Genomic DNA, 16235 nt, shown 5'->3' with positions numbered 1-16235 from the left:
AGTTCAGGGAGCAAGACAGGAACCAGAAAGAACAGGTTTTATCTGTTTATTTAAAAACAGAATATCATTTATGTACAACTATACACATATTTACACAAAATGTACATACTAGAATTCCATATCTTCAGGTGCCACATGCAAAGTCCTGGCTGGCTGCAGAGCAGGGGATGAGAGACCCTCCTTTGGTCAGAAATCCAGCAGAGTTCAGGCTGAGCAGGGTTTGGTACTAAATCTAGGTATCCTGGTTGAATGTATTTGGGTCAGGCAGGCAAAAATGGACCTCATCTAAGCCCAGCCCCCACCCAGCGAAACTGCTGAAAGAACCCCAAGTTAGTGACCCTGAGACCCCTGGGGAAAAGGGGATATTCTTGCTCCCAGTAGCTCCTTCACCTCACTTGAACTCTTACCCTCCCTGGTTCTATTATCACTATTCTCTCTCCCTTACACCATGACTAAACCAGCCTTGGCACCAAGTCCTAGTGACCCCCTCACCAAGGGACCACAAACACCTGTGCACGCAACTAAGAAAACATGAGCCTAGGGGAAGAGCCGAGGAACCGCAAGGCCAAGGACCTTACTTGTCCTCTTGTTACCAGTAACTGTGGGGCACACGCGCCTCCTCCAGACTCCATCAGATCTTAGTCTGCTTCCCATGAGGCTTTCCAGATTAAGATGCCTCAGAAGGAGCACCTTGAACCATAGGAATTAGCCTCCTGGGGTCAGGCCCGAGCAAGGTCTAGCTTTGCTGGATTCCTGTGTAGGCTGATGACTCTTTAAGCAATCCTTGTAACGATAAACATCCAGATGAGTCCCCAGTTTTTTGAAAAGTCTTTTCTCTTAATGAGTTTGGGGCAATATTCCTTAAAGAAGCTCCCCTGTGCAGGCTTATTTACAGAAAGTATGTACATGCAGCAGGCCCAGAGGCCACCAGAGGGCAGTTTGAGCTTCTGGCGGACCCTGGCCCACCACTTCACACTTGCCCCAGCGGGTCCCAAGTGGTGGGAGCCCTGCTCCCCAACTCAGGAGGCCAGATTCCAGCTCCAGCTATGCCCGCACACCTGGATCTGGCCCAAGTCTCCACCTCCCACCTCGAAGCTCTGCGTCATTAATACTGCTCTGGGGTCTGAGGAAAACACCTGCATTTTACAGGCAAAGGTCCCACAGCTGCACAACACACAAGCACATCCCCGTGACGTACACCCCACATTGCCACCGAACCGGGTGACACACGTACCACAGTTCACTTGTGACAGCATGACGAACACCACGGGCACAGTCACCCCTGCACGCACACTCAGCACACATTCAAACAAGCACGCATGCACACGCAGCGACCTGAAAACACTGTGGGAGGGACTCAGCCAGCAGAGCCCTTCCGTTTTCCAACGGAAGGACTGGAAGGACTGGAGGTCAAGCAGTCAATGGGGTGGGGAGCATCTTCCTCAAGAAAAGAGTGTATAGGGAGGCCCCCTGGGGATGAGCTGAAGGCTTCCCTGTCAGCAGAGGGAGCCAGGCTTAGGGGACGGAGGCAAGCCTGGGTCAGACCAGATGCCCCCGCCCGTTGATGTAGATGCCATTGCCCGTGGGCTTGGCCCGCAGGGTCCCGTTCTCCTGAACAAAATGGCTCATGGCCTGCTTGATGCCTTCATCCCGATCCTCCTCCTCCTCTGCCCGCCCAGGGCCTGGAGACGGCAGCTCAGTCTGCGTTTCAATCTCCCTCACTGTGGTCAGCGTGGAGTAACTGCGGCCCTCCGGCTCTTCACTCTGGAGACCAAGGGCAGGGGCCGAGTCAGGAGCCTGGGCAGGGTGGCCACGCTTGAAGGGGCTGGCTGGGGCACGGTGGGGCCAGAGGTCAGGCACAAGCAGGGGTTACGGTTGCTCAGCAGCTCAGCGATGGGCAGGAGTGAATGTTAGGTGTGGGGAAGGGGGGACTGGAGAACGAAGGCGTAAGGGCATAGCTGGGGGTGTCAGGGGAGGCAGGCGGGCAGCATGAGTCTCAGCAAGGGGGCTGGTGGAGGGGCTGCTGACGCACCACATCGGGGGCCGGGAGAGGGGCCTGAGCAGAGTGCTGGGGACACCGGTGGGGCCGGGGGCCTCACCATCACAGAGCAGCTACTGTTGTCCTTGAGACTATCGGGGTGGCCCTCGGCTCTCAGCCCTACACTCTCCTCCGGCTGCAGGGCCCGGACACGGGGAGGAGTCAGGACGGGGCTCAGGCGCCTCCCTAGTCACCTTCCCCCACCCCACAGACATCCTCATTCCCCCACCCTGACCTTGACCCCACCCTGAAACCAGTGCTAACCATGGCTTCCCCAAGCAACCTTGAGGCCAGTGATGAAGAGGGCTTTCTAAAGGAGCCAGCCCAAAGAAGAGCTGCCCACCCTGCCACCTCCCCCCAGTGCAACCCTCCTACGCTCCTGACCCACGAACACCCCTGACCCTGGCGCACACACCTGGTTTCTGGGGTCCGAGTGATGGGAATGCAGCCTCCGGATGGAGTTCTCCCTGGTCAGGGTCAGCTCCTCCTCACTGGGAAGACACCCCCTCGTCAGGAGCTGAGGGTAGTGGTAGCCTCCCAAGGCCAACCTAGGCTGGCGGCGCCTCTATGAGCTGGGGCTGGAGGGTGTGGGCACTGGGCCGTCCCTGCAAGTGTGAGCGCGTGGCTGCAGCTAGCAGTGTGACTGCAGAGTGTGTGTGCCTGGTGCCATGTATGTGCCTGTGTGTGTGACACCCTCGAATGTGGATCTGCCCTCACTCGGGCAGTGAGGCTCCCCTCACCCAGCTGTGGTCCAGGCCCCCAGGCCTTTCTCACCTCCCAGGAGACTCTGCCTACCTCTGGTCCACAAGCTCCTCAGACGTGGGGCCACCCAGCCTCCTCTCGCTCCTCAGTCCTGGCCCACCTCCTGCTTGTCTCCTCTCTGCTCCCCGCTGACCTCACCCGCCCAGGAGGGGCCAGTACTCACTATTTCTGGGTCATCTGCTGGGCCTTGCGCCGATGGTATCGGGACATGAGCACCACGACCACCACCAGAAGGCAGAACAAGAGTGCGGCAATTACGCCCACCACTACCACGGAGGCCGACACGAGGTCCACCTGCTTCCCGGCGGCGTCCTCGGGGTCTGCTGTGGGCAGGCCAAGGTCTAAGGCAGACGTCCAGATCTCTGGCCCGCCCCACGCTGTCCTCTCAAAACATACCCCAAACCACCCCCTCAGCCTGACCCTCTGCAAAATACGTGCAGTCCCGCCCCCTCCAAATAAACACTCTCCCAGTTTACTCCCTGTCTTGCTTCCCGTTGCCCCCCACCAGGCCCCTGGCCCAGGCCCCAGCCTTTGCCCCAGTGCTTACCAAGAACGTCCACCACCACCTGAGAATCCCTTGAGGAGAGTGCATTGCTAACACGGCAGACGTATGTGCCACTGTGCTCAGTGGTCAGTGTGGGGAAGCCCAGGGTGTCTCCTTCTGCTCGAACCCCACTGGGCAGAGGCCCGTCCAGCCTGGAGGACAGGGAAGCTGATGGGCGGGCTGAGGCTGCCACCATCCAACGTGCCCGGGCAGCTCTCCACCTCTCTCCCCCATGACGTCACCCAGAGCCACCGGCTGTTCCCACGGTGCCCCTCCCTCCTCTAGGCAGGTCTAGGCAGAGGCCCCTTCTCCCTGCCGCCCAGCCTGACCTGGGCACCCCAACACGCACTCGGGGAAGAGCCACACGCACAATATCTCACATGCTCCTGTGGGTATCACGTCACTCAGCACTGAGCACCAGGTCCACATGGCATAAAGTCCGTACGACAGGACTTTGCATTCCTATTTGGGCTCAGATGTACTTGGCAAACGTGACTGTATGCTCCAATACCCCTGACATTGCAAGGTAGGATTCATGAACAGAGGCCCAGGCACGAGGCCACATACATGGCTCATCTGCTCATATGTGAGAGCATGCCTGTCATGGGCTCACACACATGTGCCCCTGACCCCCTCCCTGACTCTCTGGACATCTCAGACCTTGGAAAAAAGCCAGGGAGCTAGCAGAGACGGGAGGGTGCTTCTAAGGTGCTGGCGATGTGACAGCGGCTATAAAAGTGTTGCTTTAACAGCAGTCACAGTCAGCTGTATCCTTTTGTCTTATCCATTTCAGTCACTTACATAAAAAGTGTTAACATTTAAATACCATATTATATTTCATAATTTTAAAGTTAAGGGAAAAAGCCAAGCACTTATTAGCTAATTCTCTATGCATCGCCATGTATCCCACACTCCCTGGTATAAGCCAATAATAATGTTTGGTGACCATGCATATTCTTGTATTGGTCTGAACATGTGCCCCAATTTATTTGGGGCTCAGAGTATATTGTCCCATTTCATGATGAGTACGTGTTGGTCCCGAGGGAAGGATCCCAGGCTCAAGCTTGGCCCTTACCGTGTCCAGTTGTACGAGGGCGGGGGCTGCCCTTCACTCAAGCACTTGAGCATAGCCCCTTCTCTGCCAACCTGCCACAGCTTTCGGTCTTCAAGGCCCCTCACAGAGGCTTCCGCAAGGACTGGAATGAAAGGTGGGAGGAGAGAGAATGGGAGTGATGCTCTTCCTCGAAGACCCCCAGTCCCAGGCCTCACCCTGCCTGGAATGGCCTCTCCCTGCCCTTCCCTGTCCTGCCCATCTGCAGCCCAACCTAGACCAGCCCCACTCTGCTGACAGCTCCATCCCCTGCATTCAGAGTCCACACTGGTTTACCTGTGCAGCGAGCCTATATGTTCCTCTGCATAGCAGCGTGGCAACACCTTTTGAATCCCATGTGGGCCCTAGCATAGTGCCAGTCAAAAAACAGGTGCTAAGCAAAACCCCTCTCTGATTCTTCAAAGGTTTAACCATCCTCCTAGTTCCTTGATTTCTTTTTTATTTTCCCTAACTGTGCAGCACAGCTTGTGGGGATCCCAGATCAGGGATCGAACCCAGGTCCTCAGCAGGGAAATTGTGCAGTCCTAACCACTGGACAACCAGGGAATTTCCAGCTCGTTCATTTCTTTAACAAACATCTGTTGAGGACCTACTTTGTGCCAAATGCTGTGTTAGTATGAGTAGAAACCAGTGCCATCCCTCACAGAGGCGTGAAGTCTAATGCCAGGAAAACAACATCTGCCATTGACCTGGTATCATCCATACACTAAGTGCCACGTGAGAGGCTTTGCATTTGTCGTTTCTAATTCCCATCAGAACCCTCTAAAGTTGATATAATTACTCTCCTTCTGCTAATGAAGAAAATGAATCTTGACTGGATAACGGCTGGTAAATAGCAGAACTAGGGTGCATTCCAAGTCCATCTGTCTTCAAATCCTAAACTATTTCACAAAATCCTTTAAACTCCTTATTTATATCTGACCTCCCTGAAACCTGAAAATCAGGGCAAGCTCCTTTGTAAGCAGGAGGACTCTGAAGGTCAGGGAGTGGTTTGCCAAGGTCATCTGGGAGGGGCTCCGGGTCTTACACCCCGGACTAGTGCTCATGGGCTGTAGGACCCACACTGGTGGGCCTCCGGGTCTCTCAGGGTCGCACCCGTCTTCCTGGAGCCCGTGGGGGTGCCCTACCCAAGCACTCACAGGCCACCTGGAGGGTGTGGGTAATCCGTTGGTCCTGCAGCAGGCCAGGGTGGGATACCACGCAGGTGAGTGGCTGTCCGTTCATGCTGCGGCTGGGCACCAGATGGAATTCTGCAGTGACGGCAGCTGAGCGGGAGTGTGTGAAGGAGCGCTGGGATGCTGTGCCCTTGACCTCTGTGTCCCAGGTAACGCTGGGGGCCGGGCTGCCCTCTGCTGTGCAGGAGGCTGCCAGTGTCAGGCCCTGGCCTTCTTCTAGCGCCGGACCAGGATTCAGCGAGGGCAAGGGAGGCACTGCAGATGAGGGGAGGCGGACAGCACCATCTTCACAACCCCCGTTAGGAGGCCCCACCCCATCCCAGTTCAGTCTAGCTTTTTCTTCTTTTATACCATCAACAGAGATGTCAAATGAGTGGTAGAATTTCAACTGACTTTGTACCTTTCTCCACCGCTTGAATTATTTACAACGAGTATGGGTCATTTTTTTTTAATAAAAATAATGAGGCAATTTAAAAACTAACCAGATGTCTATATAATAATAATAATAATAATAGCCACTACTTTTAAAGCACTGACTATGTGGCCCAGTACTGTGCTCAACACTTTACAAACATTATTTCTTTTAATCCTGTCAACAAACATGAAGTAGGTATTATTATCCTTATTTCATAGCTGAAGAAACTGAAGCTCAAGGAGGTTAAATGATTCATTCCAGATCATTAGCTATGGGGTGATGAAGCCAAGATTCACACTCAGGCTTCTCTACCATGGCTGGTATTAGTAAATTCCATGTGGATAAAGGAAAACTATAAACGTCTTTATTTTTATCTTCATAACATTAACAGTCCAAGCCCAGCATGGAAAAGACTGGACTTGACCATAAGTCCAGGGCATCCGTTGACCGTGAGAGTCCACAGTGCCAAGAGGTGGTTTACAAGGCAACTGCGGCTCCCGACCGCATTCACTGAAGGTCCGGATCAGGGCAGGCATGAGCCCCACTGGTCATGCACGGCCACTCTGGGCAGAGCTGGGCCTGTGTGTCCATGTCTAGGCCCAGTATTTTAAATGGAGCCCAGGAGGATGAGGGAGGCTCTGAATGAGTGTGTCTGGTAGAACTGTTGCAGAAACTAGTAAATTTAGCTTGAAGGAGAGATTTGAGTGAGGCATGACAGAGCGTCACATCTAGTGGAGAGGCTGTCGTGCAGAAGAGAGAAGGCTCTCTGCAGAGGGTGCGAGGAACCAACAGAGAGAAGTCAGGTCCGCAGAAGGAAGACCAGCCTAATAAATGGATTCTTCCCCAAGGCTGATCAAGCTGTATCAAGCTCTGGGGGTCATCTGAAAAGAATTTCTGGATTGGGGCGGGGGTTGGATGGGCTAAATGAAGCTCTCTCAGTTCCACAGGACCCCACCTCTTCCTGTTTCGACCCCACCCCATTCATCTCTGCATTCCCCTGCTTCTGGCTCTGCCTTCCAAGACCCAGGGCCTGAGGTTCTGGCGTCTCTGGCAACTGGCCTTACCCAGAACGCGGAGCCGCAGCCGCGCCTGGAAGCTTCCGGCAGGGAAGGTGCTGACGCGACACTCATACTCGCCCTCGTCAGCCTGCACCGCATTGCGCAGCAGTACCGCACCATCCAGGGGGTTCCGTGGGGGCGGCGGCTGTTCCACACGGCCCTCGTAGGCTGAGCTCACGTGCAGCCCGTATTTGGAGTTCAGCAGTGCCAGTTCCCGGCCGCCCTCGCCCGCATCCACGCGAGCCCATGCCACCTGCTCCACCTGCTCGCCCGGATCCCCTCGGTAGAAGCAGGGCAGCCTGGCATCCTGGCCCAGCACCACGGTCACCAGGTCCGAGGTCTCCAGCTCACCAGCAAGGCACTGACCTGCAGGGGGCAGACAGAAGCAGCCAGGACTAGGGGCGCTGCCAGAGCTGGGGAACACTTATTCATAATGATAATGTCAGCAAAGGCAGCCCAGAACTCCTGGAGCATTTTATGCTTGCAAAGCGCGTTTAGTCCATTACCTCATTAGATCCACAAACCATTCCCAAAAGGTAGGTGTTATTATCGCCCTTTAACAGATGAGGAAACTGAGACCCAGAGAGAGGAAGTGACTTGCCTAAGGCCACACAGATGGTGTATGGAAGAGTCACAATCCTCTCTCAGCCCTGGATCCTATCCTGAGCAATTGTAAGGTGGGCAGCTATAACAGGAGAAGAGACCCAGCCTCTGCCCTCTGGGAGCTCAGGGAAATGGATTTTATGCCGCAAAGACCTGGAAGCCATGGACAGACTTTAACAGAAGGCTTAACCTACCAAGAGAGGGAAAGAGAATGCTTTCAGAAAGTGGTCTGGAGCCAAGGCAAGGGTCAAGAAGAGTTGGTGTCTGGGATGCGGCATGTGGTGTAGGAAGGGTCCATCCCAACAGGCCCTTTGGAACATTCTTTTCATGGTTTGAAGATAAGAGGATGAGAGACCTGGGTTCCCAGAGAGAAGAAGGTATGCTATGTGGGAGGAATGGCATGAACCAAGACTCAGAGACAGGAATGAGCAAGTCACTGAAGATAGAAAGGCCCAGGGTCAGAGGCCAAGAGAGGAGAGGTCAGGACAGATATATAACAGGGTTAGAACCATGAACCAGAAGCAGAGGACTGGAGGTGGGGACCAGTGTTGAAAGGTGAGTGCTATGTCCATTGATAAGGAACAGTATGAAGCCCTCAGGGAGATCTATCATGTAGCCTTATCAGCAAAGAAGGATGCATGTCCTGCACTTATAGAATCTGAGATCTTCTGGGAAAGAGATATGTATGGAAACATCAATGGAAATATGTGTGATGGTTTCTTATTTAGTGGTTACTGGTGTGTTGCATGTTAGTTATGGGATAGGCTAGTCACAGTGGTCCTGATTCAGGTAGGAGGGCCTCATGCATGCAGTGGGTAGAATCAGGAGGGGGTGAGACCTGGAAAGGGATCCCAGGTAAGGGCCCAAGGTGGGCAAACCCCAGGGAGGTGGAGTCTGGCTGGTTCAGGAAGCCAAGAGGAGAGGACACAACTAAGGCAAGGGGTGTGTGTTGGGTGGGAGTGAGACATCTGGTCACAGCAAAATCATCCAGGACCTTCCACACCAGGGAAAGGAATTCAGATTTGGCCAGGGGAAATACGGAGTCACTAGAGCATTAAGCCAGTGGTCATGTGCCCTCTGACTGGAAAGCAGCGCCTGCGGCAGGAGACACACTAGGACCCTGCTGCCATCCTGCACTGTGCTGCCAAGAGGAGGGGACAGTTCCAGGGAAAGCTTGGCAGGACGTGGTCACTGACCAGAAAGAGGAAAGACTCAAAGACCACTCCTAGGTTTCTAGGATGAGTAACTTATGAGGGAGGCAGGGCTAGAGAAGCTCAAGGCTGGAAAGAAAGAGATTTGAAGTTGTGGAATAAACTGTATGAAACAGGGCTGGGGGCAGAGAGCTGCGGGCAGAATGAAGGCTCTCTGGAATGGTGAGAGCGCCTTGCCTGGGGATGCATGTCCAGTAATTCCCAAAAGTTCAAAGCTCCTACCTCTGGCCAGCATTTCACACACCCTGCTGGCCTTCACCTTGCTCATACTGTGATCCTGCCTGGAACGCCCTCCTCCCTATGTCTGGTAGCTCCTACTCATCACTGTCTGGGTAACTCCTACTCATCCTTAAAGACTCTGCTTAGACATCACTTCCTCCCGGAGTCCTCCCTTCCCCCACCCCCACCTGAGGCAGGGTGAGGTGCCCTTCCTCTCTTCTCCCTCTAGCATCCTGCGTTGACCCATCACAGACTGCATTTGTTGATACCACAGATTGTATTTGCTGTTTTCTCATTTGCCTCTTCCACCAGACTGAGAACCTCAAGGGTATAAACTGGATCTCACATCACATATGCAAACATGGCTTCTGATTCAGTGCTCAGTGGTCTGCATTCCTGGCATATAACTGGTACTCAGTTATTATTTATTGACTGACTGAATGAGTGAATGAGTGGATGAATGAATGAACGTGAGAGACAGGCAGAAGAAGGAAAGGGTAGAACGAGGAGGAATGTGCTGTCTTTGGTTGGGCTGGGCAGGGAGGGGGTTAGCATGGCAACCTTAGGGTGGAGACACAATAGGCTGGCTAGCTGGGTTCTCTGCCAAGGGGAGTACCTCCAGACTGGACCTAGGGTGAAAGTAGGGGGTGGAGGAAATCAGACGTGGGGGGAGAAAGTGAAGCCCCACTAGAGTGGCCAGAGGGTCCCAGTGAGGCAGAGCATGGGACAGAGGAAGGGGATCCCACGGCCCTGCAAACGGGAAGAGGAAGGGAGGACGCTATTGGGAGCCGGGAGGGCCCGAATGGGACGGGACAGACCTGCAGGGCCAGATACCAGGGCCCTGACCTGCCCAAGCTGATGTTGGACCCACCCAGCCCAGCCAAGGAGTCCAGCTAACCACCTGTCACCCCTCCCAGGCCCCTCCTCCTGGCACCAGAGGGAGCAGGGCTGCCAAGGGCTGAAGGTGGGCTTGAGATTGGGGCTTCCTGGTACTTCCTCTGCTTTTAATCCCAGTGTCCATGCAGGTCACAGGGAATCCAAGCCCTGCTCCACTGGGAGACACTCAAACCCTTCCAAAGCCTATTTCTGGAACAATGTCAGATGGCATCCTCATTCCTGTACTTGTCAAGCAACTGGCCCTTCCCCACCACTAATCACATTTCCCCACCAAAAATACCTTCTTAGCGTACAACAGGCAGCAAGTCCCTAGCACATGTCTGAGTCCGATCCTCCACATCCCTACCTGTGGCTCCATGATCCTCATGATACCAAGTGATAAACCCAAACTTTGCAGGATGAGGAACCCAGTTAAACCGGAAAGTCCCTTCTGGGTCTCTCCCACATCTCCCCATTGTCCTAAATTCACTATTTACTGGGAGCATCTCAGCTTGAGCAACACCCTCCTTCACTTGCACACACACACACACACACACACACACACAGGCTGCAAGAGAAGGAAAAGAGAACTTGGGCCTAGTAGGCAGACCCAGAAGCTGAGACTCCCAGGGTAGGGCAGACCAGGACTGCCTCCTCCTTCTCTCCCCCACCCAGTGCCCGCCCGGCGTCAGCATGATGATGTCACCAGAGCAAAGGAGACACACCGCCTGCCTGGTGAGGTCACCCTGCGGGCATGTAGTGGCCAGGCCAAGCCCACGGACCCTTCTGCTGCAGACTGGTTGCTGAGGCTGGTGGACTCTGCTGGCTGAGCGCCCCTCCCTCTAACCCTCCCCTCCCCTCCTCCTGGGAGCACCAGGACGCTGGTCAGGAACCTTGGTGATTCAGCTGCTGCTGCACAGCCAGCCTAGCCACAGCCGCCACCAGCCACCACCTTGCGCAAGGCAGAGAACAGGCCCGACTGGCCGGACGGGATCCCTGCCCTGGTCCTCCCCCACCCCTGGCCAGGCCCCCACGGGCCTCTTTGGGGCCCTGCCCTCTGCGTACCCCACCTGCTCCCAGACAGGCCTTCCGTTCCCGGCCTGGGCTGGCTGCCTTCTCCCTACCCTGTGCCCCAACTCTCCTCTCTGCACAAGGCCTGGCCTCTGATCTCCGGAGGGGAGACTGAGGCTGGCAGTGGCAGATGACGGCATCTCTCAGGCAGGAGGCTTTTCTTTCTGCGGAGCCTTTCTCCGTCAGCATCCACTGCTAGTGCTTCTAGGGGCACGCAATGGGGTCCTGGAGGTGGGTCTCTGAGGAGGAGGAAGGGAGGCAGTGTGAGCTCCGTGTGTCTGCGTGCCCGTCTTTGGGTGAGGGCCTGGTGTGTCTCAGTGCTGGCTCGCATGCAGGAGAGGCTGCCTCTTTGCATGAACCTGGGGGTGTTTCCCACATACATGTGTCCACTTTTTCTCTTCAGGAGTGCATGTGTGCATGTCAGCATCAGAGCAAGCCATGGAAAGGCATGTCTGTGAATGTACACACACAGTAAATATTTTGATATTGGTTTCTCTTAGCTTCCGCATAGTTATCTGTCTCAGCTGCCTTTGGTCAGTGCTGTGTGGCTCAGGGCCTCTGTCTATGCACCCACTGGAGTGTCGCCCAGGCACCCCTCCCCTCCTCATCCCAGACTTGAGGCAGATTCATCTCAGGCAGAGGGACCCAGAGATGAGGTCACTGTCCCTCTGGGGTGATGGGAAATTGTCATCAAGGACCACCCCACAGAACAAAACAAAAGCTCTCTCTACCCTTGCTCCTCAGGTTCCTACTGGAAGGACCCCCACCTTTCTCAGCACCCCCCCCCCCCCCCCCCCCCCCCCCCCCGCCCAGTACCTCTGGCCCCTCAAGGAGGCCTCTCCCTGGGAATCTCTGTCAGGTCTCTGCTGCTGCCGCCACCAGAAAAACCAGCTCTCGCTGCAGGCCTGGGGTGAGGGTTGTCTGGTGGAAGTTTGCTGGGAAGGAGGAGGGGGATCCTACCTGAGGCTAGGGGGAGGGGGCTGAGCTGTCTAGGGTCTCATTCTCCTTTGTTAACTCTTGCCTCCCCTCACCCCACAGCAGCAGCCTCCCCAAGAAAGAGCTGGAATGTGTGGGTGAGTTTGGGGTAAGAAAGGACCTGGGAAGGGACCCCTGAAGCCCCTTACTCAGGACAGGTGATATAAACAACCCACCTGTTTTTCTTTCCATCCGTCCCTCTCCCCCTGTAACCTTGGCCTTGGAGTGCTAAGGAACTTCGAAAACCAGCAGATTCTCTCTCTGCCTTCCTCCACCTCCCTCACTTACCCTCCATTGTCCTAAGCCCCTCAGCTTAGTGAGAGCTTCTCAACCCGGGCAAAGCGCCCACCACAGATTAGTGTCTGGGGAGGGGGGCCACACCAATCACAAAGGGAGGTGAGAACAACGGAGGAGGACAGGCCTCGAGGCAGCCCCAGCTCCGGCCCAGACACGGCTCCCAGCACAGATAAGTCCCCTAAACCCCCCGGAGCCAGAGTCTGAGCCTGGCTGAGTCACCACAACAGTCACACTGTGGGTGGGAGACCCAGAATTCAACTTCTCCCAAACCCCTGGGATCCTAACCCCCTCCCCAATCCTGCCAGCCAGCCACCCCTCCCCAACCTCTGCAAGTGTGGCCAGCTCTGCCCCACCCCAAATCACAGCCTCAACCCAGCTCTCAGGACAGCCAACCAGTTTTAAAGGCAAAGGGGTGTGTGTGTGGGGGGGGGGGGGGTGGCCTGAGAACTGTGGGGAAAGCGTCTGAAGCCTGAGGCTCCCGTCCAGTTAAAGAGTGATCTTGTCCCCTCCCCCTCAGGCAGAGCCCTCCTCCTCCAGCTCTGTGGCTGGACCCCAGTTCTGAGCTTGACCTTCTCAGTTTAGATTCTGATCCCAGATTCAGCCCCTAGGCTTCTCTCCTCCCTTCCCTCCTGACTCAGCTCCTCACCCCACCCCATCCCTTCTGTCTGCCTAGACTTTGGTCAGCAGAAGGGCAAGTTTGGGAGTCCAGAAAGGCCAGGCATTCTCTCTTCACTAGGCTTGCTCCTACCGTGGCTGACCTCGCTTCACTTTGCCTGGAGGGCCCTAGGATCCCAAGGCTGAGGTCTAGAGCCTGGGACTGTGGACTCTACTATGAATTCCTTACTGCCATCTCTGTGGCTGGGGTCCCCTTGGCCCAGCTCCCTGAAACATTGGGGTTGGACTAAGGTCACTGGGGGCCACAGGGCTTCCCTGGGATCCTCCTAGCGCTCCCTACCTTGGGCAGGGATGCTTGCCTCCCTTTCTGGTCTTCCCCCAGGGTTTGGGTAGGTCCTTCAGAGAAGGGCCTGCCCCCACCTCTGTAAATAGGAGTAGAGATGCAGGGATGCGGTCCCTCCCTTTCTAAAAAACTAACTTTAGACAGAAAGCTAATCCTAACCCTCAGAGGCCAGACTTCAGAATTCAGAGAACCCCGTGTTCTCTGGGGTCCTGCAGGGCTCAGTTGGCCGCAAAGGTTAGGAACCAGGACCCTACTGGCAGGGTATCTACAGATATGGGTCCTTCAGCCCCAGGGCAGGAGATGGGAAGCAGGGAGGAGACCTCACCCGGAAATTCATCCCATTAAGGAGAGACAAAGAGCTGTGGTTGTTGGGGTGCCTCCCCAGCCTGGGCTCCTCTCCCTAACAGGGGTGGGGCAGGGCCCTGGGGCTCAGAGCACTAATGACCCAGGACTTGGTGGGGACACAGATCTGCAGCAGTGCAGGGGCAGAAGGCAGTATCTAGGGTGAAGCTACCCCTGGTCCCTGCTGAGAAAGGGGGTCAGGACCTTTCCCCCTTCTGTCGCCATAGCCAGACGGACTGTCTCTTCCAGCACCCAGCACCCTCCTTCCGTCAGGGGCTGGACGTTCAGGCAGCCACAGGCTCTCAGAGCTAGAAGGCCCATACAGATCATCTGGTCCTACTTCTTGGTCCCCTAAAGTCTAGATTCTTAGTTGCCCAAGGTCATGTAACAAATTAACTGCAGAAATGGGGCCAGAACCCCAAACTCCTGATTTCCCAAGGTTCCTGTCCAAGGCTTTCTCAGAGACAAGAACAGTCCAGTTTCCTGGGGGCCGTTGAGGAGATGCCCACGGGAGCCAGAATGGGGAAGGCAGTTAGGTGGGCCCACATGTTCCTCGGGCTGGGAACCCGGGGTCTGACTTCTGGCCCTCCGAGCACTCTGTGCAGGTTATAGCAGCTGAGTGCGGCTCCCTGGGTGCCAGCTTCCCTGGAGCCAGGCTGCCTCCCTGGCCATGGCACCCGTCCATTAGGCACAGGACAAGGTGGGGGTGATGCCCTAACTAGAAGGGGTCTCCTCTCCCTGCCATGGGCTTCTCTGAGAAAGAACAGCTTTGTGTCCTGGAAAAGAAGGCAGGGACTATGTCCTCCTAAGCGCTGCGTGTCCAGCATCCAGTGCCCTGGCTATCCCCAGTGAGCACTCAGAGGTGTTATGCTCCGATGAATTAGGGGTTGGAAGACCAAGACGCTAACCCCGATTATGCTTCTAACACTGAGTAATCTTGAGATCTCGCTGGCCTTTCTATTTCTTTCAGTTTTCCCTGGAAACTTCCCTGAGGGAGTTGGATCTCTTTGATCCCTTCCGAGTCCTGAGACATCATGGCTCCACTCTCTAGATGTGGGTAGATCCTTTAGGTGTGGGTAGATCCTACAGGAAAGTGACTGCCGAGTTCCCTGGCCCCAGCAACCAGGCCCCACCCTCTTGGCCTAAGCAAGTGAGAAGGGTTGTCTGGAAGATGGGAATTAAGATGGGGGGTGGGAGGGAGGAGGGAGAGATGGCAGGGCTCGGAACTCAGTATCCTGCAGCTGGAGGCTGGGCCAATGACCCTTCTATTAGAAGATCAGAGCAAGTCTGACCCTCCGTGACAGCTTTAGGTGGGGATGGAGGTTGGGGAAAATCACTGCTGGACAACTGCGGCTCCGTCACCACTGCTCCTGGGACTTGGAATCAAACTGTTGTATGTAGGTGAGGCCCTGTCTTTCTAAGGAGGAAGATATCTCAGTTGTCCATTACCTTGGGAACAGCCTAAGGAATCCTACCCTGGTCTCATTGTGCATATGTACCCTTACAGACACACACACACACACACACACACACACACACATACTCTCTCTCTCTCTCCCCCCCACTCTGAAGATTACAAGTTCCTATAATTTCTAATCTTCTGTACTCAGTGCTAGACGGGAGGGATACAGGACATCTAGTTGAGAAAATAGGACAAGGGATAAAGGAAAGAGGACCATGCCCTCTCTAGACCCCCCGCTCATGGAAGTAGCCATCTTACTTTGGAATAGCACCCCCCATAGCATGCTCAGAGATGGGGGGCCAGAGTGAAAAGAGCTTCCAGCTCCCCAACAGTCCCCCAACGGGTGCCACAGAACTGGTATTCTAGGCCATCATGTGGAGAGGAGGTGAGAGAAAGACCCTGTCCATTCTCTGGACATCAGGCTTCCTACACCCTGATGACTGGGGAAACCAGCTCAGCCCTGAGTCAGCTGCAGCCCCAGTCAGCAATTCTGAAGCCCAGGGGGTAGGCGAGGGAATCTCTACGAAGGGGTGAAAGGGTCCCCACCAGTTCCACCTCCCCGGCCACCTGTACTGGATTACCACATCTCTTTCCCCAGAGGCAGCTCCAGCCTTTTGGCTAAGGTGGTCAGGGAGCCCAGACCCAGAGACCTGGCCTGGGGCTGGAAAGGGGCATGAAACAGAAGAGCTCCGGTGGCTCTCCTGAGGGCACTGGTAGCAGCTGGAGATGCGAGCGGGAGGCCGATTCCTCAGCTCAGAGCACAGGAAAGGGAATGTGTATGTGTGCATGCGTGTGCATGCGTGTGTGTGTGTGCCTGGTCGGCTTGGGCTCAGGAACAAGGGTCCTGAAGCAAGTCCTACCTGTAAATGATGCCAGGAGCAGCAGCAGCAGCCAGGCCACAGGACCCCACATCTCGGCTCCCAGGGACAGAGGCATTGGTCGGGAGGCAGAGCTGCCCAGTGTTTCTGAAGTTCCACCGAGTTCTCCCTGGGAGCCGCTCGAGAGCTGGATAGGGATCGACCCAGACGGGAGGCAGTCACAGAGTCCTCGGGCAGGGACGCACCTGCCTGCCCCCCTGGGGTCTCCGCTAGGGGACCCAGCCCCCTTCCACCCACCCA

General features: G+C 55.5%; 1 protein-coding gene across 1 annotated transcript; it reads right to left on the bottom strand.

Moving 5' to 3' along the window:
• Window positions 1-1539: 1539 nt before the first annotated feature.
• Window positions 1540-16053, bottom strand: NECTIN4 (nectin cell adhesion molecule 4). Its single transcript, XM_068966403.1, has 9 exons — window positions 15978-16053; window positions 7110-7469; window positions 5595-5885; window positions 4420-4540; window positions 3348-3496; window positions 2964-3120; window positions 2454-2529; window positions 2100-2174; window positions 1540-1764 (listed from the first exon to the last, which is right to left on the bottom strand). Exons 1-9 carry the CDS (start codon window positions 16051-16053, stop codon window positions 1540-1542), a joined length of 1530 nt encoding a protein of 509 aa, XP_068822504.1.
• Window positions 16054-16235: the final 182 nt, after the last annotated feature.

The sequence above is a fragment of the Capricornis sumatraensis genome, chromosome 2 (genome assembly GCF_032405125.1).
Source record: "Capricornis sumatraensis isolate serow.1 chromosome 2, serow.2, whole genome shotgun sequence".
Lineage (NCBI taxonomy): Eukaryota > Metazoa > Chordata > Mammalia > Artiodactyla > Bovidae > Capricornis > Capricornis sumatraensis.
Note: the sequence above shows the minus strand (reverse complement) of the source record. Positions and strands in the feature narration are given on the sequence as shown.